This window comes from Acinonyx jubatus, chromosome D1, assembly GCF_027475565.1.
Source record: "Acinonyx jubatus isolate Ajub_Pintada_27869175 chromosome D1, VMU_Ajub_asm_v1.0, whole genome shotgun sequence".
Taxonomy (NCBI): domain Eukaryota; kingdom Metazoa; phylum Chordata; class Mammalia; order Carnivora; family Felidae; genus Acinonyx; species Acinonyx jubatus.
Genome location: NC_069390.1, coordinates 106,220,290 through 106,243,908, shown reverse-complemented (window position 1 = coordinate 106,243,908; position 23,619 = coordinate 106,220,290). Strand labels below are relative to the sequence as shown.

Below are 23,619 nucleotides of genomic sequence, written 5' to 3'. Positions count from 1 at the left end.
CCCCCATCTTAGCACTATTATGTTTCTCTATTTCCTTTTTGTTGTCCTCACAAGACCAAAACCGGGGAAACCAAGGGCTGTAAGCTTTGCTCCTCAGAGCCATGAGCGGTATTCCTTGAGCCCTCTTCGTTGAAGAAATCCGCAAATGTGTTCATTTTTATCCTCATATCTGCCCCTCCTCTTATATTTCTTCTCCACCACCGACAGCTTCCTAAGTCAGAGAGGAGAGTTCATCTCCATTCTTCCTTCATCTTCACCCGACACATCCAATTACCAGGTTCTCATGATTCCACAATCTAAATCCGTGCACGAATCTGTCTGCCTTTTGCCCTCCTCTGGCCTGCCTCCTTAGTTCAGGCTGCCACTATCTCAGGGCTACCTTACCTGGTCTGACTCGAGCTTTGTCCCCTCAAGTCTGTTCTTGGAGCCGCACCTGGGTCACTTTCCCAGCCTTGGCTCTACTGGTATTTCTTTGGGGATACTTAGCAACATTTCTGACCCCTACCTACGAGACACCCTAAGTTCTCACCCTTCAGTTGCGAAAAGTAGAATGGCTTCGGACATTGCCAAATGTCTTTTGTGGGGCAAAATTGCCCCTGATTGAGAAGCGCCGAGTTGAAGTGATCTTTCTAAAGTGACGATCTGATTATGTCATTCCTCTGTTTAACAGCTATCAATGGGTAAAATACACATCTGTACCTGCACACCTGCATGGAATACACCAAAATATTTTAGTGTTTGTCCAGGTCAGTAGGTCACGGGTGACTTTATATATATGAAATATATAGACACATATATATGAAAAATGCCATTACTAGCAAAAGTGATTAATGGCTTCCCACTGTCTACAGGGTCAAGTCCAAGCTTCTTAGCCCTGCACATCCTTAGCACTGCTGGGCCCTGTGTTCTGGCCTCTACCGGCCTCTCACTCCACCTCTCACGGGTCTTACCTTATACCAGGGCACTGAACCTCAACCACCTACATGAGTTTCTACTTTGTCCAGTCTCTACACCTTGGCTGTGTCAGTCTTTCTGCCCAGTGCAACCTCCCGACTCTTAATTACCTAGCTCAGTCCTATATGTCCTTTCACAATTGGCTCTCCTCTTGCAGGAAGGCTTCTGGTCCTCCAGTCTGAGTTAAGTGCTTCTCCTACACAATCTCATGGCAGGAATACCATGCACCTTCCCTAGCACTCACCATATTGCACCGTCATCTCTGGTGACTCGGCTGCCACCCAGGCTGCAGTTAGGCTGGACAGTATCCCCGTGTGAACTCCACAGGGCATCCCTTTCTCAAGATACTTACAGTCATTTTCCAGAAAACTGCCGTGGGAAAGACATGAGCCCACGATGTCCCACCACGTCCCAGAGTTCTGTGCCGCACCTCACACCCAACCACACGCAGGATTCTGGCATCCCCTCCTAGCCTGAAGTTCTCCGGGCAGGGACTTTGCCTTAGTTTCACAATTTTATCTCCAGCACTAACCACAGTTCGTGATCCAGAGTAAGACTTTGATAAAAGCCCCATAAAAAAACAGAAGAGAAACCATCACCTGGGCAAGCAATAGCCTTGCCAGGAGTTCCGACAGCCCTTATTACCACAGCGGAACAGGAAGCTCTACCGCTGTGGTTTCCAAACCCGACTGAGCATCCAAATATCCTGGAGAATCTAAAATAAGTAAATAAATAAAGCTCCCTGTGCCCCATGTCAGCCCTTCCGAATCAGGATCTCAGATTTGGGGATCTGAGGATCTGTCATTATTTTTAAATTGTTGATGAGATTATAATAATGATCAGCTGAATCACCTGAACCGCGGGCCACCCAGGCTGAAACCCAAAACCACTCCCCTTGTCCTGCCTCTTGTCATCAGAACGCTGCCGTCTACCTGTGGAGACCACACCTGGCTTCACGGAAGGAGCATTTCCCAAGAAGGATCTTGCTCCCGCTGACTACTCCTTGCCATCGAGGTGTTGAGATTTTTGTATCTTCAAACTCAGGCATTTGTAGTGAGTAAGAGGCTCAATAAATAAATAAATGAATGAATAAAACAACCAGAACCCAGGGGGAAAAATACCATCTGCCTTTTCTTCTTTGCACATTTTAATTTTTTAAATGTCTTTATTTATTTTTGAGAGAGACAGAGCACGACTGGGGGAGGGACAGAGAGAGAGAGGGAGACACAGAATCCGAAGCAGGCTCCAGACTCTGAGCTGTCGGCACAGAGCACGACGTGGGGCTCAAACCCACGAGCCATGAGGTCATGACCTGAGCCGATGTCGGATGCTTACCTGACTGAGTCCCCTAGGCGCCCCTCATCTGCCTTTTCAACTTTCCAGAGTAGTATCTGAATGTCTTGCTTATGTAATGCGAGGTTGCAGCCGGAGCGCCTAAACTGGGTACACCCTGTGCATCAGGCAAATTTGGGCATGTCTGAGGAGGAGCGAGGTGTATTCACCAGAGCTGCTTGCATCTCAAGGGGAAAAAAGAACCTTCCTGAAGTCACAGGGTAATGGGCAGGCGCTCACAGCCGGAGAGCAGCTGCCACTTTCCAATCTCCATTGCGCAATCTCCAATGCGCGAGGCACGGTGACAGTCCTCAAAGGAAAGAGGCGATCTTAAAATTTATTTTTTAATTTTTTTTAAGTTTATTTATTTATTTTGAGAGGGAGAGTGTGGGGGAGGCAGAGAGAGAGAGAGAGAGGAGGCAGAGAGAGAGAGAGAGAGGAGAGAGAACCCCAAGCAGGCTCCAAGCTCTCAGCACAGAGCCTGAGTGGAGCTCATGACCTGAGCCGAAGTCGCATGATTAACCGACTGAGCCACCCAGGTGCCCCTCTTAAATTTAACTGTACAAGCTACTCAGGAGCCTTATGAACTAGTTCCCTTGCATTTTCACGTTGCCTGAGTTCTGGGACACCACCAAATAAGGAGTAAGGGGGGAAATCCACATCCCTAAAATTGCCACAACGAACCACAGTTTTGAGAATGAAAGTGGCCCCCTTGCAGAAACCACTTCGCTGTGGATTATGTGGTACCATGAGACACAGAGTGGCAGGCCCAGCATGCATTCCTGGTGGGGAGGGCATCACTGGAATAACAGGGGTCTGGGATAAGAAACGAACAACCGTAGATGCTCTTTGGCAGCCAGGAAGATTGCATTTGTAAGCTCATGACGTATGCTACTGGGTACTTGCCGAACTACGTAGAAGGAAGTTTTGAGGCTCTAGGTTACCGAAATTTCATGCTGGGGCTCTGAGCACTATGTCACAGGCATTAAATGCCCTATGACAAGACGGGAGGAAACACAACGCCCAGGGAAATGTTGGGGGAAAGATACATGCAATATACATGCATATGCCTCTCAAAATTGTTGGCTAGCAATAAATAAATCAAAACATGAATGGAAAATATTTGTCCTTTTTCCTAGCAGTGGGGAGGAGTCACAGAGGATATAGTTCAATCATTTACAAGCAGGATTCAAATAATAATGGGATAGGAGTGCCTGGGTGGCCTAGTCGGTTAAGCATCCGACTCTTGATTTCAGCTTAGGTCATGATCTCAGTTTGTGGGTTCGAGCCCTGCATCGGGCTCTAACAGCACGGAGCCTGCTTGGGATTCTCTCTCTCCCTCTCTCTCTGCCCTCCCCCCACTTGTGCTTTCTCTCCATCTCAAAATAAATAAGCTTAAAAAAATAATAATGGGATAATTTGGGAAACACATATATCTGAGAGAAGAAACTAGTTATATCTGAAGCAGAAATGGCAAAACTTTTTGCCTTTTTGTTAATCCATTAAGTCACTATGTTCCCATGGCTTTTTACCACTGATATTAGAACATTAAAGCTTCAATATATCATATACTTCTACTGGCTGGGCCTTTCTTTTTAAGTTTATTTATTTATTTTTGAGAGAAACAGAGACAGTGTGAGTGGGGAGGGGCAGAGAGGGAGAGAGAGAGAGAGGGAATTCCAAGAAGGCCTTGCACTGTCAGCACAGAGCCCGATGCAAGTCTTGAACTCACAAACCGTGAGATCATGACTTGAGCCGAAATGAAGAGTCACACGTTCAACTGACTGAGCCACCCAGGCACCCCTGGCTGGGCCTTTCTAAAGTGAGTACCTGGGGTGCCTGGGTGGCTCTGTAGGTTAAGCGTCCGACTTCGTCTCAGGTCATGATCTCACAGCCTGTGAGCTCGAGCCCCGCATCGGGCTCTGTGCTGACAGCTCAGAGCCTGGAGCCTGCTTCGGATTCTGTGTCTCCCTCTCTCTCTCTGCCCTTCCCCCGCTCTCGCTCTGTCTCCATCTCTCTCAAAAATAAATAAAGTTAAAAAAAAAAAAATTTTAAAGTGAGTACCTGATGAAATGACCAAATCCATTTTCTTCTGGGGAGAGTTATCCATTATCCAGCAGCATTTCTCAGTTAAACCACAGCTTAAAAGATGAAAAGTAATTTCTCTGATACTCAAGTCTTTCAGGGCTGAACAGAAGGCTGTGTTTTGCCCAGAGGGCTTGTTTCCCTTTCTGTGATTTGCAAAAGATCCTCTAAACTGCTTTGCTGACTTGTTCTCCAGAGCACCCAGTGTGACAACGTTGAGCCTTGATGGCTTAGGCAAGTAGAAACCTGAATCCTACTTGGCACAGGATGACTGTGCTTTCCGGAGCCCTTTGCCAGTCCCTCCTGGTGCAGTAATAGGCGAGGAGGAGCTCTTGAATCATGGATTTAGAAGGCTGATTTTGTATTTCAAAAGATCAGAACTGCCAAAGAAACTCAAGTTCTACTTAAGAGGAAAGAATGTCTGGAAGAGGACAGCACATGATGTATATTCCTACCTTAAACCACCTCCTGGCCACACACACACACACACACACACACACACACACACACACACACTCAGAATTTATATCCAAATATTTACGTCACACACATATTTAAAAATGAAAAGGACATATTTGTACAGCTTACCTACTGAAACTTAAGAGCAAAAAATAGTGCCTTCACGATATTCTGTACCCGCACATTCCATTTCCACTTTGCAACTAAAAATGTATTTAGAGAAGACACATTTGGAAAACTGCCGAACATCCACATATATACTTGAAGGATAAAATCTGTTTCACATCTGCATGCTTATTTTTATGTTTCAGTGCGCACAGTTGTAAAAAAGCTACAAGCTTTACAAGTCTACGAGAAGGACGGTTGCTAAATAAAAGTTTCCTTTTTTTTTTTTTTTCCTAATTTGGTCTATAACCAAAAAAACATGGGGCTGCCTGGGTGGCTCAGACGGTTAAGCGTCGGACTTCGGCTCAGGTCACGATCTCACAGTTCGTGGGTTCGAGCCCCCTGTCGTGCTCCCTGGCGTCAGCCCAGAGCCTGGAGCCTGCTTTGCATCCTCTGTCCCCTCTCTCTCAGCCCCTCGCCCCCCGCCCTTCTCAAAAATAAATAAACATTAAAAAAACAAACAAACACGGGGGCGCCTGGGTGGCTCAGTCGGTTGGGCGTCCGACTTCAGCTCAGGTCACGATCTCGTGGTTTGTGAGTTCGAGCCCCACGTCGGGCTCTGTGCTGACAGCTCACAGCCTGGATGCTGCTTTGGTTTCTGGGTCTCCCCCTGTCTCTGCCCCTCCCCTGCTAGTGCTCTTTCTCTCTCTCTCTCTCAAAATTTAATATACATTAAAACACACACACACACACACACACACACACACACACACACACACACAGGATACCCAGATGGAGAATCTAGATTTTCTGTCTCCTCGGACCCACTTGGGCAGTGGCTTGCAACATGAGCTTGGAAATAACTTGCCCACAGAGTGAACAGGTTCCTCAACTTTTCCTGGTTTCCTGATGGGAGACGGCTGAGCTATCTAAAACTCTGCCTTACAGAAAATCACCGAAAACACAAATTACATCACAAGTTCCAGCTACACCACATGCCAGGAGTATTTCTCTTCTCCTTATAAAACGCCTGTCCTTTAAAGGACACACTCGTGGGCTTTAAACCCCCACGCGAGGGCAAACACTCTCACGAAGAAAAAGCCACTTACCTGTTTGAAGAGCACTTCCTGACAAGCGGCTCTGGGGGGGGACAGGCACCGAAACCTACATGCTGCTCAGCCCTCCACTATTTCGGCAAAGACAAGAGCAGGCTCAGGTGGGAGCTGGGCGCGAAACACCGTTCGTCCACCCAGGAGGGGAGAGGGGAGCTCAGGGTTCTGTTCTGCAGGACGGGCAGCCTCTCCCCACGCCCACTGGCGGCGGGCCACGGGCTGTGGTGCAGCGAGGGTGTCCTCGGGCACCTCCTATCCAGCGCAGCAACGCCCCCTTTCTAATCGGTGGACACATCACATGTGAGGCCGACACCTTAAGAGGGTGGGAAGCTTCTCAACCAGGAAGACAGGCCGAAAATATTTAGCAGTCAGCTCAACGGCACGTAAGCAAAGCTTGGCTTGTTTTTCAGAAAACGATTTAACGACCCATGAGTCAAGACGAACTGATTTACACGGGTTCACACTGCGAACGATCCGGAACTATGCCTCCACTCTCCCCAAAACCTCCCTTCCTGCACCTGAAGCTGAAATTCTGGGTAACCACATCAGAAAAGCTGTCCTGAAACCTGCCAGTCACAGGAACACATTTATTCCCTCGGTTTAAAAAATACAATTTTCCTCTATTCTCTGTTCTCATCTTATTTACTTTCACCTCAGTCTTTACACGTCATCTCTCCTTGTGACCACAGATACCTATATGCCCAAGGAAACAGTAGTTTTGATTTAAAAATATCTTCCCGACCAGGCTGGGTACACACCAGCCTCTAGAAGCAGTGGGGGAAACTGTCAATGATTCTTCCCAACAATTTTTTTTTAATGTTTTTATTTATTTTTGAGACAGAGAGAGACAGAGCATGAGCAGGGGAGGGGCAGAGAGAGAAGGAGACACAGAATCCGAAGCAGGCTCCAGGCTCTGAGCCATCAGCCCAGAGCCCGACGCAGGGCTTGAACTCACAGACGGCGAGATTGTGACCTGAGGTGAAGTCGGATTTTTTTTTCATGTTTTAATGTTTATTTATTCTTGAGAAGAGAGAGAGAGAGAGAGAGAGAGAGAGAGAGAGAGCAGGGGAGGAGCAGAGAGAGACAGAGACACAGAATCCAAAGCAGGCTCCAGGCTCCACACGGTCAGCACACAGCCCAACGCGGGGCTTGAACTCACGAACCATGAAATCATGACCTGAGCCACAGTCAGACGCTTAACCGACTCAGCCACCCAGGCACCCCATTTCTTCCCAACATTTAACCCTTCATCCACCCAGGGCACTACCTGCGACGTGTGCAACTGGTTAGGAGTTGGATTCCCAAAGAGCCAAGTTTCGTGGTTTCATAAGGACTTTGTCCCTATGAGAGCTAAGTCCCGTCTCCTTTGTTCCTATCTGAATTTAAAGCCTGAGAGCAAACATTAAACATTCTGAACACAAAACAGGCCACTGGCCTCTGGCATCAGATAACTAGTGAGCCGTCACATGATCTGAATTTCACTCACCCTTTCTGTGCCGGTGACAGAAGCTTTGAAGTCTCCCTTCTGGATTTTCTGAATGAGAACAGGGAAGAAAATGACGATCTGAAGCTCAGCCGGGAAGAAACAGACATGGGGTTTCTTTGATGAGGTGTAGTTTTAGATCTTGACGTCTGTAATTCCACACGATCTAGATGAACATTGGAGAAAGGGGGCACCACTCAGTATTTCCGGGTGAATGTATCTCCGAGAACTAAGACTTTGATCTTGCTTCCCACCTCCCTCTGCAGACTGAAAACGCAGCAGGCATTCCCCCATGGAGACCCGAGGAATCAGGGGAGCTCTGTGCCCCTGACGGTTCTGCTGAACAGAGAAAATGCTTGGAAAGGGCAGGGAGGCTTTCAATACGCACCGTGGACCACAGTTCCGCGGGACATCCCTCCCTGTAAACCAGCTGTGCCAATCTGTTCGAGGCCCAAGGTGGGGTGTCAGGGACCTCATTCAACTTTCAAGTGGCTTTTAGCTGCCCCGTCCTTCAGACATTTTTATTTTAGTACTTTGAAACCATAGTGACAGATACTCTACATGTAACTTTTTGCAACCAAAGAAAGTCAAGGAAAAGGAAATGAAGCCATTTAAAGTGTTCCTTAGTTCCATCAAAACTCTATCTCTGTGTACATGTTATTTGCTACAATGTGGTTTCTATGCGTGCGTGCCTATAACGGAAACAGGTCTAATAGGTGTGCGTGCGTGCCTATAACGGAAACAGGTCTAATAGGTGTAGAGGTAATGTATAGTTACATATGTGAGTATTAAAAACCCTAAGGCAGGATCAACGTATACGAAGTCTATAATACTGTCATGCTTTTGGACATGCTGAATTTGTAAACACTAGAGGGATTCCACGGAAGGGGGAAGCAGCCACGGTACACGTTGGGTTAACTTCAAAATCTGAACTGTGAGTCTTTTTAGAGAGGTTTACTTATTATGGGGGCTGTAAAATGTTGTCCATATAAAGTGTGGAAATAGTATTACACGTTTCTTGCTGCTACTGTAAGGAACACATTAGTCAAAGCAGTCAAAGTGACCGTATCAGTGGGAGATATTTTCAACGCCCTCTGTTATTCTCACAATAGTCCTGTGAAAGCAGGTTTTATTATCCTCATCTACAGATTAGAAAAACACAAGTGATGGGTGAAGGTAAGTGACGTGTGAATAGTCACATAGTTGCCATGTTCCGGGAAGGCATCTACCTACGGAGCTTAATTTACCAAAGTTCCAGAAAGGTGGCAATTCTCTTACCAGCTTCCCCCTCTCTTCTTCTATCACCCCTTCTCTACCCCCCCTCCCCTCCTCTGTCTCCTCCTTCTTCTGCCTCATCATCCCATTCACAGAAGTGCTTACCATGTTCCAGCTCAGCACTTTGTACATATACAACCGCCCTATGAGGTAGGTATCATCACACCCATTTAAAGATGAGAAAACTGAGGCTTAGAATAAATAACAGAGAGAATACTAGTAACAGAGAATAAGTAATCCATGTGAACAGTCACATGGATTCTGAAAGAATAGAGAACACAGAGAGACAGAGTGGAGATCTGAATCCAAGTCTCCTTTGATATCAACTTGTGTGTTCTTTTTTTGTTGTTGTTTATTTATTTTGAGAGGAAGAGAGAGAGGGAGCGCAAGTGGGGGAGGGACAGAGAGAGAGAGAGAGCGAGAGACAGGGAGACAGAGAATCGGAAGCAGACTCCAGGCTCTGAGCTGTCAGCAGAGAGCCCAACTTGGGGCTCACACCCACAGACCGTGAGAACATGACCTGAGCCGAAGTCAGATGTCCAGCCGCCTGAGCCACCCGGGCGCCCCTCAACATGTGTGTTCTTAACCACTGTGCTATCTTGCCCCATTCTAAAAACACACCCCTAGGACATTACAGTCCAGTTTCAGTTGACTCTTCTTACTGTATGTTATGTTAGAAAACTCTTGTACCTTATGATTTTAAAATAGCCCAAAACATGGATTGGTTCATTGGAGTCCTTATCTATCATACCAGGCTATAAGAAAAAAAAAATTTAGACGGGTAAGTTTTTTCCTCACCATTTTCTGCCATCCCTTTCCTTCGCCTGTATGTGAGTGGTTGTTTCAACATCTGGCTAACGTCTGTTTCATTGCAAAACTTCTTTCTTTGAATCTCTTCAAACCATTCGCCAGTCACTCCTTGAAGCCATCTGATATCCCTCTTTGTCTTCTGGAGTTTGCTGAAATGAAACAAAAATACCAATGTGCCCTTGTGAAATTTCTTCACATCAAGTGCAAACTCATGTGACAGGACGCTAAACGTGACCTAGTAGAAGAACAGTGTAAACGGAGTCTGGGGGGAAAGCCGCTCCAGTCAGAATTTCCTTTTACCACTGTGTGCACTTTCGGCTGTGTTTTTCTAAATACGATGACAATCTAAGTTTTGCTAGTCATTAAAACAATCAAGCTGGTAATGACAACCTGGGATGAGCAACGATCGATAGTTTAATGATATGGAAAACCAGAAGATTCTAGCTCTGTTTTTAAAAAAGTATTTGTAAATGTTTACTTACTTTTGAGAGACAGAGAGAGACAGAGCTTGAACAGGGGAGGAGCAGAGAGGGAGGGAGACACAGAATCTGAAGCGGGCTCCGGGCTGTGAGCTGTCGGCACAGAGCCCAGCACGGGGCTCGAACTCATGAACCGTGAGATCATGACGTGAGCCGAAGTTCGATGCTTAACTGACTGAGCCACCCAGAATATTCTAGTTCTGATTACTCATTCATGCATGCATTCATTCAGTGTTTATTGAGCAATGTCCATGTACCAGTCCCAATGTGGACAGTGGGGATTCAACACTGAATATAACAGGGTCCTTACTTGCCCATCCAGTGGCCAAAGATAGAGTTAACATGCAGAGAAGAAATGGTTGAATCTAGTTTTAGATAACAAAATTCTCTGGGGCACCTGGGTGGCTCAGTCGGTTGAAGCGTCCAATTTCGGCTCAGGTCACGATCTCGCGGTCCGTGAGTTCGAGCCCCGTGTCGGGCTCTGTGCTGCCAGCTCGGAGCCTGGAGCCTGCTTCCGGTTCTGTGTCTCCCTCTCTCTCTGCCCCTCTCCCGCTCACGCTCTGTCTCTCTCACTCTCTCTCTCTCTCTCAAAAATAAAGCCATTTAAGAAATTTCTTTAAAAAGTAGCGAAATTCTTTACACCCCAAACCACAAAAGCGCATGGAGGAGCCCACAGGTAATGCCAAATCTGCAAGGGCACTGGGATGTGAGATGGGAAGGGAAGGCGCCCAGAGCACAAGTGTGTCGGCCCCACGCCAGGCCCCAAATCCCACCATGCCTTCCTTCTCCTCCCTGCCCTCTTGTGCTCAGTCCTGTTTCCAATGAAAATGCTGCTCTAAGTCCTTAACTGAATCACTGGTGGTGATTTTTTTTTTTTTTTTCAAAGCAGACGGTTTCGCTCCATTTCGGGAAAATGCTAGAACTGTTTGGAAATGAAAGGTAGTTAATACAAAGGGCGAGAGGGAGAGCGAGAGCGAGCGTGCGTGCCCTGGACGGAGGCAAACAGCAGCAAGGGGAGACTGGAGCCCATGATGTGACAGGCTGGTGTGGCGGTGCTGAACACGTCGGGCTCGTGGGTGGGGTCCGAGCTTGGGCAGTTCTGCCGTCAGGGGAAGGATGGCATGTGACTCTGCATCACCCGCCCCTTTATGCGAGGTCCTCTGTGGAACACAAGTGCGGGGGAGCTGGTGTCACTAAGTAGACGGGAGCAAGCCGGCCACAGAGCGGCAAATCTGGGGTTAAAGGTGCTGAACCGAGGTGGCTGCAACCCACGCTCCTGCTTGGGGCTACGATACTGTCGTTTTACAAAATAATCGAGAAGGAAGCCAAAGGCCATCCTGCCCAGACTTGCATTTTGAAAAGCATCAGGCAGCAATGTCACGTCCAGCCCACAACATCCGCTCGGGGCCTCCGTGTGCCAATGCCGTCACTCCCCTGTCCTGCCACGTCCCTTCCAAACAGACTCAGAGACCCCAAGTGACTGTCCCTACCGGGTGCTGGCCGTCTCCAACTTCTCAATACCTCATTTATCAGTGCCCCGCGTTTATTCACCACCTCCGCTTCCTCCCAGTCCTCCCCCATCGCTAGAGCCCAACCTGCAGCACCAGCCCCGACGTCGACACACCCACCTCATGTCAGAGGACAGCCAAGCTACCTGACTTCGGGATTCTCCCATCAGCGGGACTGTATCTCTTGGTTCTTATTAGAGCCTTGATGCAATAGGGACTCTCCTTGAACGTAATCACACTTCGCTCAATTTCACCTCAAGTTCTCACTCTACACGTGCGCTCACATCCATCGCTGCCTGTTTCTTCTTCAGCTTCTGGCCAATGAAGTCCGCAATCCGTATCTCTGCGGGAATGCTCATACGGTGTGAACTCTACTCTAGGAACTATGTCTCGAAGAAATAGCCCCCTTCCCTGTACATTAATTTAACTGAACTTTCTGTAGTTTCTGTTGTTGTTGTTGTTTTTTTTAACGTTGATTTGATTCTGAGAGGGGGGCGGGCAGAGAGAAAGGGAGAGAGAATCTCAAACACGCTCCGCTGTCAGCGCACAGCTGGATGCGGGGCTTGAACTCGTGAACGGTGAGATCGTGACCTGAGCGAAGTTGGACGCTCAACCAACTGAGCTATCCAGGTGCCCCCTTCATGCAGTTTCTAAAAATAAGTATGCAAAGGCAATGCAGAATCCTGGGGAAATGCACGTGACATAGAATGAAGCAAGAAAAACAAAATGCACGTTTCGTCGACTATGAGCTACGTAAAATGCTGCACCCATGTGGACATAGTGGGGGAAAAAACAAAATATCTGATCTCTTAGTGCAGAATAATTATAGATATCGTTTCTATCTTTAGCTTTTTTTATTATGTGTATTCAGTAAATGTAATATATGAACCTATTCTTTCTTTCTGTCTGAATTTTTATTTATATTGTTGTGTTTTTTCCATTATAATTTTTCTTGCAGACAGAGGTGAAAAAAATCAGTTGTTTTCACAAACCTAACACAAACACTATTACCCATCTGACGTGATTTTTCACATGGCTGTGACAAAATTTACTGAATATTCATGTGTGGAAGTCCTCCTATGGTGCAATGCAGGGATACGATGCTGAAGAGAGCAGACACGGTTTCTACCCCATGGAACTCTCCATCCAATAAGAGGCAGACTTGAGCCCGATAACAACAGAGATGTAAAGTAACAAAGAGTGGTGAGTATGATTTATTCATTCAACACACATTTGAAACTCTGGGTAAAGAGCAGTAAACAAGTCAAGTCCTCGCCCTCATGGAATTCACACCCTTTGGGGGCAAACAGTAGAAAAGTAAACAGGTTCTAGGAGAACATGAAACAAGGAGCCTCGTCTGAGGCGGGAGCAAAGATTCTCCTGTGAAGATGACACATGGCCTGAAGGTTGAAGGATGAAGGGGTAGCGGGCAGGTGGTTCTGGCACAGAGCTTTTCAGGCAGAGGAGGCGCAGCCATAGACCAAGTGCCCCCAAGGAAAGAAGCAAGGAGCTGAAATGAGGCCAGCCTGGCTGCAGTGTGGACGTGGAGACGACGGACCTACTAGCCGTAGGGCAGAGCCGAGAGGCGGCTGCTAGATCATGCAGCGTGAGCATGGGGTGAACAGTCTGGCATTTAGTCCTGCAGCAGCAAGAATGCATTACTGACTTGGCAGTGGCATGGCACACGAGGTTCGCATTTTCCAAAGATCACCCTGAGCTAAAAAGCTTCTGCACAACAAAGGAAATCATCAGCAAAATGAAAAGGCAACCTATGGAAAGGGAGAAACTGTTTGCAAATCATATATCTGATAAGGGGTTCATTACCAAAATACATAAAGAACACATATAAGTTGGTAGCAAAAAGACCAAACGATCTGATTAAAAAATGGACAGAGGATCTGAATAGACTTCTTTCCAAAGAAGGCATACAGACGGCCTGAGGGCACATGAAAAGATGCTCAACATTACTAATCACTTGGGAAATGCAAATCAAAACCACAATGAGTTCTCGCCTCACACCAGGCAGAATGGCTAGTACCAAAAAGACAAGAAATAACAAGTGTTGGTGAGGATGTGGAAAAAGGGGATACCCACGCACTGGTGGTGGGAATGTAATTTGTGCGGCCGCTGTGGAAAATAGTATGGAGGTTCCTCAAAAAATTAAAAAGAGAACTACCACATATGACCCACAATTCCACTTCTGCGTATTTATCCAAAGAAAATGAAAACACTAACTCAAAAAGTACATGTGCCTCTGGAATTGTAATTGTATGGAAAAACAAAATATGACACAAATACAATTTTATATGTAATATGAAACTATATATGTATAATATGTATGTACAATACAATACATACACAATTATACACACACAACGGAATACCGTTCAGCCATAAAAAAGAATGAAGTCTTGCCATTTGCCACAACGTGAATAGAACCTGAGGGCGTTACGCTAAGTGAAATAAGTCAGAGAAAAACAGATACCAGACGATCTCACTTACATGTGGAATTTAAACAACAACAACAAACCAACCTCATAGACACAGAGAACAGATTGGTGGCTGCCAGAGGTGAGGGATGGCGGGGGGGGGGGGGTATGGAGAAATGGGTGAAGGGAGTCAAAACCAAGTTCCAGTTCCAGAATAAATAAATCCCGGGGATGTCATGTACAGCACAACAACCATAGTCAATAACAGAGTAGTACCTATTTGAAAGTTGCTAAGAGAGTAGATCTTAAAAGTCATCAGCACAAGAAAACAAGTTGTAGCTATGTGTGGTGATAGATGTTACTGAGGTGATCATTTTGCAGTGTCTACAAATATGAAAATCATTATGTTGCACACCTGAAAGTAATATAATGCTATACATCAAGTATACCTCAATAACTAAAGAAAATTAATTTGTTTAAAATAATCAAAGAAATAATTAAAGAAAAATAATTAATAGAAATAATTAAAGAAAAATAACTAAAGAAAAAACATCCCAGCTATAGGTGGGGAGAAGATTCCAGCGGAGAAGAGGAGAGTAGTCAGGGTACTTGCAGGGTCCAGGAGAGAGAGGTGTTTTCTTAGACCAGGATGATGGTGGTGAAGCAGAAGAAAAGTAGAACGTGTTCAGAGCTACTTTGTGGGTAAAATTTACCTCCAAGTGCCCATCGAGTGATGAAGTAACTCTGGAGAGCTAGGAGTCAGAGACATGCCAAGGAAGATGCCTCAATTTCTGATTCACACAGGTGCACAGATGATGCCATTCACAGAGATGGGGCATACGTAATCTTCAAAAAAACAACATTATATATTGAACACCTTTACCATTACTCCTCTTTGGAGCAATCATTAAATATTTGCATAATATTCAAGCTAGCATGATTTCTATAATTTATTTACTATTCCTCTGGTGAAGAACATGACAATTTTCCCTTACAAATACTGCTGTGGGGAACACCATTGTGAATTTTCAATTTTTGCAGTGCCTTTAACAGACATTGAATTATCACGTCCAAGAGTCAATCACATTTTTTTTTATTCTTTATACACCCTCCCAAAATGCTTCTCACAAGGGCTGCAGCGTATTATTCACACCAGTGATGTACAAGATGGTAAGTGGATACCTACAGAATACTACATGCTATTATTTTGACTATTTTTATGTTCTGAATTTAATACTTTCAAGGTACCATGCTTGTAATTGCGGGCCACTATTTTTCTTTCTTTTTAAAACGTGTATTTATTTTGAGAGAGAAGGAAAGAGAGAGACAGAGCACACGTGAGCGGAGGAGGGGCAGAGAGCGAAGGGAGAGAGAGAGAGAGAGAGAAAGAGAGAGAATCCCAGGTAGGCTCCATGCTGACAGCCCTACTCGGGGCTCAAACTCACGAATGGTGACATTATGACCTGAGCCAAGATCAAGAGTCGAATGCTTAACCAATTGAGCCACCTGGGTGCTCCAGCTATTTTTAAGGAATTTTGTTTCCTTTGCTTAAAAAAAAAAAATGCTACATTTCTTTGATGAGTAGGGAGGTTTGATTACATTCCCACATGTCTGCTTACTAATGACATTTTGTGTTTTGGCAATTGTACATTTTATCAATTTATGACAATGCCTCAGGGTTTTTCACCGGAATGAGGCACGTTTAATAAAACACGGACTCGTTACTTTTCTTATTTACTCTAATTACTCCCCCCAGGTTTCTGACTTTCATTCTGATTAGGTTTAGGGAAGGAAAAACATAATCTGTGGATGTGCTTATGCTAATATTTGTCTCCTGTAGGCAATGAGAAATGAAATGCAGACAGTAGTACGTGCAGATACATAAAAGGGCATGATTTCAAAGACACTCAGTGGCTTCTGGGGCACCTGGCTGGCTCATTCACTAGAGCGTGCAACTCTTGATCTCGGGGTTGTGAGTTTGAGCCCCACCTTGGGTGTAGAAATTACTTTAAAATAAATAAATAAGGGGCGCCTGGGTGGCTCAGTCGGTTAAGGGTCTGACTTTGGCTCAGGTCATGGTCTCACGGTTTGTGAGCGCGAGTCCCGTGTCGGGCTCTGTGCTGACTGCTCAGAGCCTGGAGCCTGCTTCACATTCTGCGTCTCCCTCTCTCACTGTGCGTCTCCCACACTCATGCTCTGTCTCTCTGTTTCTCAAGAATGAATAAATGTTAAAAAAAGAATTTTTTTTTAATAAATAAACTTAAAAAAAAAAAAAAAGAAATGCAGTGGCTTTTAAAGCAGAGATATTCCAAAGCTGTCAGGAAAGTGGGTAAATACGTACAGCCAAGAGCCAGAAAACCCAAGGGTCAGGGAGTTAAAAAAAAAAAAAGGCATTGCATTTACCGATTATTAAAGGAAGTAAAACATAAATAGTTCTGGCCTTTGAAGTGAAGAAAACCCAGGAAGGGAAGCTGTGAATGACATACAAGTCTGAACTCTCTAGGTACCTATAACTCAACTCCTTAATGTTTTACACCAAAGAGTCCTACGTCCTATAAAGTATAGTCAGTACCTTTATAATGGCTGACTGAGCTGCTTCTATCACAAAGAACACAACGGTAAAAGCAGTGGTTTAGACTGATCTATTTACTTAAAAAAATATATCAAAGCTCAACACCAGCAGAAAAAACAAATAACCTTAACCTGAAGACATGTCAACCTTAAAAGGACAGTATTTTTAATTTTTTTTTAACGTTTTATTTATTTTTGAGACAGAGAGAGACAGAGCATGAACGGGGGAGGGGCGGAGAGAGAGGGAGACACAGAATCGGAAGCGGGCTCCAGGCTCTGAGCCATCAGCCCAGAGCCCGACGAGGGGCTCGAACTCACAGACCGCGAGATCGTGACCTGAGCCGAAGTCGGACGTTTAACCGACTGAGCCACCCAGGTGCCCCAAAAGGACAGTATTTTAAGTCTCAGCTGGCCTCAGTCCGGGAGAGAGAACATTCGCTTGCAGATGGAATTCAACCAAGTTCATAGCCAGGCAGGCTGCCCCGGCTCTTCCTCCTCTATGCGGGCTTGTCACATACTCAGGCAGCCATGTGGGGCAGGCCACGCAATCTAAGCCAACAAGCAGACCCTTGAGGCTTCCAGACGACAGGCACACAGATAAATTACACACCTTGCTGGCTTCGTCAGTCCGGCCTGACTCAACTTATCAGGAGGGACGGGTGCCTACACTTGTAATCTGTTCTACCCCCAGGCTGATGAACTTGACTCCACTAAATCAGGTTTTTTCTTGCTGAGCCACAATCCCAGCCCTCTGCTCCAACTCACAATGTTCCTTCCTCATCCCCACAAATCTTCGTCGTCCCCGTGCTGCTGTGATGCCACTCAAGCACCCGCAGAATGAGTCTGTCCCCTGAGGTTCCTCCTGACGTCATGAATCTCGTCTCCCTTCTCCCACTGTGCCCCTGCTGACCTTTCCAACTCATTTTTTCTTTGCTCATCTTTACCCTGAGCAGACTTTTGTACTCATCTTCGCGGCTCACTTTCTACTAACATTTAGTATGTGCTCTGTGAATGACAGCTATCTCTTTATGTTCCATTCTTGGCCCCGCACCCCTTGTCTGCTCAGAGAGTTCAAAGAGCACTGGACCAGGGTCAGGTTCGAGCTGGGTGATCTTGGCCAAATATTTAACTTTCCTGGCTTTATTTCCCTCATTTGTGAAAGGAGGTTGGATGATGAGGCAGACTGTTACAAAACAGGTCTGCACAACTCCTCACTTCCCCAAACTTCTTTCTTTGCCATGTGACTTTGTCACTCCTGTCCCTTGGATCTAGGCTGGCCTTGGGCTTAGAGCAACTGAAAGTAATTAAGAGGTATGGTCGGACTTCTGAGCCCAGGCCTCAGGAAGCCTCACAGCCTCTGCCTTCTCTCTGCCTCTCAGAATCTTGATTCTGGTGCAAAAGGAAGCCCGGGCTGGCCTCTGGGAGAATGAGAACATGAGCGGCCCGGCATGGCCACCTGCCAGACCTGTGAGTGAAGAAGCCACCTTAGTCCATCCAGATGTAGCTGAGCCCAGTGGGAGAGTCCAGGCGAGACCAGGAGAGCCACCCGACTGAGTGCAGCCCAAATGGCCATCCCACAGAATTGTGAGCTGATAAACAGAAGTCCTTCTGCACCTTGAAGCCTCGAGATGATTTGTTATGCACAACTTAAAAACATAAACACAGATGAGATTATCTTGAAGATATCTTCTGGTTTCCAATGTACGGTGAAGGGGTGCCCGGGTGGCTCAGTCGCTTGAACGTCTGATGTCGGCTCAGGTCATGATCTCACAGCTCATGAGCTCGAGCCCCGCGTCGGGCTCTGTGCTGACAGCTCAGAGACTGGAGCCTGCTTCAGAGTCTTTGTTTCCCTCTCTTCTGCCCCTCCCCCACTCACACTGTCTCTCTCTCTCTCCTTCAAAAATAAACATTAAAAAAATTAAAAGATTTGGGGCGCCTGGGTGGCTCAGTCGGTTAAGCATCCGACTTCGGCTCAGGTCACGATCTTGCGGTCCGTGAGTTCGAGCCCCGCATCGGGCTCTGGGCTGCCGGCTCAGAGCCTGGAGCCTGCTTCCAATTCTGTGTCTCCCTCTCTCTCTGCCCCTCCCCCATTCATGCTCTGTCTCTCTCTGTCTCAAAAATAAATAAACATTAAAAAAATTTTTTTAAAAAGATTAAATAAAATTAAATGTGCAGCGAAATGAAAAGACTCATTATTCCTACATCAGAATTAAATCATTAAGAAATATCATAAGTCTGAAAAGGGTCCTAAAACAAAATCTCATACAAAAAAAAAAAACAAAAACAAAAACCAAACAACCTCGCCAAACTCTCGGTCTCCGGGTGAAGTTATAAAAATTAATCACAGCAGGGGCTGTGGGGCTCCTACTCACAGGATTTTGCAGCGATTATTGCTAAATCCTCACAATGCTGCGTCTGGACTTGATGTCCTCGCTTCCGGAGACTTCACTGAGCCCGCAGGCTGGAGCACTGCCCTGGGATGAGAACTCATGACCTGATAAGCATGCAACTGCTATACGTAAGCTCACAGTGACTTTCGCCAATGAAAAAGGTAGTAACGATAACCCAAATATGACCGAGGAACGTACAGGTGGGCAAACATTGAGAGCAGACAATTCCCCTACGCCAGAAAGCACCAATTATACCTTCCGTTTTCTTGGCAGAAAGATCTCAAACATTTCTCAACACTGCTCCCTTAGGAGCTGCTCCTGCTGAGGGTATCCCTTCCTCTTTGTGCTATTCTCATTCCCCCTTTTCATCTCCTCACTCTCACTTTTTCTCCACTTTTCTTATGTCCTCGGCTCCTGGACACCTACAGCTGGCCTTCCTGTTCACGAACCACCTTGTTACACGTTGTTCTGCTTTCCAGGCAGCCTAGCAGACTGATCTCTATCAACCCTCCCCTCTCGGCTTCATGGACCTCTTGCCAAAATATTTCCCAAATCCCACACCCTCTCCTGGGCTCGCAGGCTTCAACATCAGTGAACCCTAGAAAAAACTGTGCAGCTGAATCCTGTACAAGTGGATCTGTCGCTTGAATCGTAGATCAAAGCAGCATTAAAATTTTCCTCCCACGCAGAAATTCAATTATTTTTTTTTTGGTTTCATATTGCCCAGCAACCACAACACATAGAAAATCACAAACAAAGACACGGGGCGGGAGCTGTTTCCTGAGTCAGAGCTAGGACGTCGGGTGAATGTTATAATGGAGTCTGGATCAGGCTGTCCAACTAAGGACCTTTTCCAAACCCTGAAACCCCAAGGAAATGCATTTCAGGAAAGTGGGCCCCTTTGTTTTTCTGCTCCTGAAAGGTGCCCTTCCAGGTACAGATTTCTTATCGCTCATCTGCTAGGGAAAGCGTTAAAACAAACATGATGAGTTCTCAGCCAGGATGAGGCGGAGGAAAGAAAGTAAAAGCCTTTGTTCACGGCTGCACCAGCAGCTTCACAGCCCGGGGCCTGGCCTCCAATCTCTCTCTCTGGCTCTTCGGAAGATTGTTTTCTGAGAGCCTTTGTCCCTGACCTCACAGCCTGTTGTTCGCTTCCGTCCACAGCCATGACTCACGGAGAGGCAGGGAGGAGAGCAAGCAAGCAGGTGTCTTGAAAAATGTGTTCTTGTGCTGACAGCAAAGTTAAACCGCAGAGGGAAGTCTGGAGGAAGGGAACTCTCAAAGAGAAGGGATGAACCGTAGCAACAATAAGAACAAAAACACGAACCTTTAGAACCCAAAGAGTGCCGCAAAATAATGGCACCAGAGTTCAAGCCAAGCTAGATAATGAAGCCCTTTTAGGTTCCTTGAGTGGCTGTGATTGAGATCACCCTATCTGGACTAAAAGGCGACCTTTTCCATATTTCTTAAACAGGCCATTAGAGCCTTCCCGGATGTTTATTCCCACACGAGATGAAGTCACAACGCAAGGAAGAAAATAAGTAGTCTAGGTAACACCAAGATGTGTAATTCCCACACCGGGTCACATCACAGTGAGCGACGTCTTACCGATCAGTCGTCCTAAAGCAGGTGCTGAAGGAAGGCTGGCTGTCCACTCTGAATCAGACTAAGTGCCAAATCCTCATGCAGCCAGCCATCACGGCTTTTCTGTCTTCCTAGGTTCATCTTACCTCTTTTTAATCCATTCCATTCATTCCTTTTACCCAAGCCACCTGGGAAAGCCCGCCATGTCACCTCTGATTTTGCAAATTATGCTGGATCACTTGTCATTACACCTGCCTGGCCGCCCACTAGGCTGTCAGCTTCTTGAGGACGGGTACCGTGTCTCATTGTCTCGGCATCCCCAGGGCCTAGCACGGTCCCTGACTTAACGGTTGATCAATACATATTTGCCGAACCTCTGGGGTAATGAATGAGTTCTACAAACTTGTGCCCTGGTGGCGAAGCAACTCAATCAACATTTGACGTAAGTGACAGATGGGATCCTGGGTGCCAGTTAAAATTATGGATGTAAAAGTAATTTTTCTATAATAATGATACAGGAAAGCTAGTCCTAGCTAACATTTCCATGGTGCGTACTCTAGGCCAGGCGTAATTACACGTATTAGTTCATTTAACTTTAGCAAGAATGGTGGTCGGTAAATATTATTATTCCATTCTTCCAATGAAGACATGAAAATACTGACCGGCTACGTTAAAGTCAGACTGCCTGGTTTGAACACCATCCCTGATCTTCATGAACTGTGTGATTTTAACCATTCTGTGCCTCAGTTTCCTCATCTATGGAGTGGGGGTAGGAGTCATAATATCTCATGGGGTTTGGGTGAGGATTGAGCGAATTAATGCATGGAAGGCCCATACACCCATGCCTGGCAAAATGAAGGGCTGAGTGAGTGTGATGTTGTGAAATGTGTTGGTGGATGAGGAGTGAGGCTGGAAACGTCTATTACCTTCCCCAGCAAAACAGCCGGACGGCAGAAAGAGAATCACCCTTGGGCTTTTCCTTTCCCTATAAAGAAGCTCAAAAGCATCAACTGTTTAAGGGTGGGCCACCTCCTCCTCCCAGATCTCCAGACTGGACGTAAGTCAACAGTGTGACTGCTAGAAAACTAATTTGCGGTGCAGATTTCAGACAGGGGGAGCATGCTGGGTCAGCTCCCTGCCGGTTACTAGACCGGCCCTCACACCACACTGAATGCACTAACACCAAGGTTCGGGCACACAATTGCTAAGACTGTTGCACATTTTTAGTAAAATGTCTAAAAAGGCTTACTTTTCTAAACTCTCCTAAGGTAAGCATCTTTGAACTGAAAATAGTCGTTTTTTTTTTTAAGTTTATTTATTTATTTTGAGAGAGAGAGAGAACCAACAAGGGAGGGGCAGAGAGGGAGGGGTGGACAGAGAATCCAAAGCGGGCTCTGTGCTGACAGCTCCAACTCAAGCATCGTGAGATCATGACCTGAGCAGAAGTCATGTGCTTCAATGACTGAGCCACCCAGCCCTTGAGCTGAGCATAGTTTACACTTGTATTTATCTCATCCTGGATTCCAGTCTAACTTTAGAAAGTCAGTAGTCACACATGCGATTCAGCTTGGGTTTTTTGTTTGTTTTTGGCTTTTTTTTGAGCACATACTATGTGCCAGGCACTGTTCTAAGAAGGTTGGGATTAACTAGTACATGAAAGAGACAGCCCCTAGCTTTCCTGGAGTTTGTAGCTAGCAAGTGGAGGTATTTCCATGGCCACTTCCTTGGCCCAAACCACCGCTGTCTGTCACAGCGGGTGACTGCAGGAACTCCCTCCTGGTCTCCCTGCTTCATACTCTGGTTCCTCTATCATTCGGGCTCCACCCAGCCGTCATTTTAAAAATGTACGTTATATCATGTCACTATGCCCTGCTTAAATCTCTCCAGGAGCTTCCCACCATCCTTAGAATCCCAAACTCCACGCTCCAGACCTCTGCCTTTTCTCTCACTTTCATCATGCGTCTCCCGGCTCCAGTCAGCAGCTGGCCTTCCTTCTATTCCTTTCGAAAGCCACTCTGGTCCCCGATGGGCTTTGAACTTACTGGTCCCTCCACTTGCAGCGTTCTTCCCTACTTTATTGCTTGGCCATTCATTTGTATCTTTTAGGCGTTAGCCAAAATGTCACAGTCGCAGAGAGGCCTTCTGTGACCCTCCAACAGAAATAGTCCCTTCCCCCAACCATACTTTCCATCAAGTGACTTGGCCTACTTTTGTCTCATTAATCTTCTTATGAAAACACCCTCATTCATTTGCTTTTTTGTCAGTCATCTCCTCTGTGCTCCACTAAAGTAAACTCCATGAGAGCAAGGACCTTGCCTGTTCCTGTCTTCTGGAGTGATGTCTGACATAGAGTAGGGACTCCGTAAGCCCTTGGTGAACAAATGGATATGAATTTGGGAAACTCTTCTCTCTGCACCTGCATTTGTTCATCTATAAAATAAAGGGTTTGAATTAGAAGCTCCCAGGGTACCTTCCCACTTCTTATGATTCTAAGCATGTCTTTGCTAATGTTTCAAGGGAGTACAGCCTCATATTTAAGAACACGGTAAACAAATCTGTATTCAGGCCTGAGATCGCATAGATTCCAGCTCCGTGGCCCCCGGGGCTGCCGTGTTTTGGCCTGAAAAGTCCCAACTGTTACATGGTTCTCATGTCTCCATGTCCTTACACTCCCCCCCCCCCCGCCCCCTCCATTCTTTCTTTCTGCTGCCTCTCTCTGGATGCAGCATGTGATGAATACAAACTAGAAGAGATTTTACGATTCCAGATTCAAACTGACAATACCTCTATGGAAGGTGAAGGTAACATTTTGGGTTACCTCTAGTACCTTCGTGATGCTGCTGAGCGTTATGGGAACCGGGCCCACCGCGCGTCCTCCCAGGGGCAGGAAGTGGAACTGGGATTAAATGGTAAGCTCGTGTGCCACAGACACTGTGCTGGGCCCTTCCACACGCATTATCTCGTGTAATCACCACAGGCGCTCAGGGAGGTAGGTGCTATTACAATAACAACAAAAAAAAAATGGAAACCATGAAACCCAAAA

The 23,619-nt window shown here is 46.2% G+C and overlaps 1 protein-coding gene across 11 annotated transcripts in view; it reads right to left on the bottom strand.

Moving 5' to 3' along the window:
* EXPH5 (exophilin 5) overlaps positions 1-23,619 on the bottom strand; it is a 77,535-nt gene that overhangs the window by 20,985 nt on the left and 32,931 nt on the right. For 6 of the 11 annotated variants that reach the window (XM_053204143.1, XM_053204144.1, XM_053204145.1 and 3 more), the window contains 2 exons: positions 9,604-9,764; positions 7,534-7,696 (listed from right to left, as the gene is read on the bottom strand). In XM_053204143.1, the coding sequence (XP_053060118.1) occupies positions 7,534-7,696; positions 9,604-9,764 (324 nt within the window). Of the gene's footprint in view, positions 1-1,306; positions 4,839-6,044; positions 6,890-7,533; positions 7,697-9,603; positions 9,765-23,619 lie in introns of those variants that run through there. The other 5 variants (XM_053204149.1, XM_053204150.1, XM_053204151.1 and 2 more) reach the window with 2 other exon arrangements.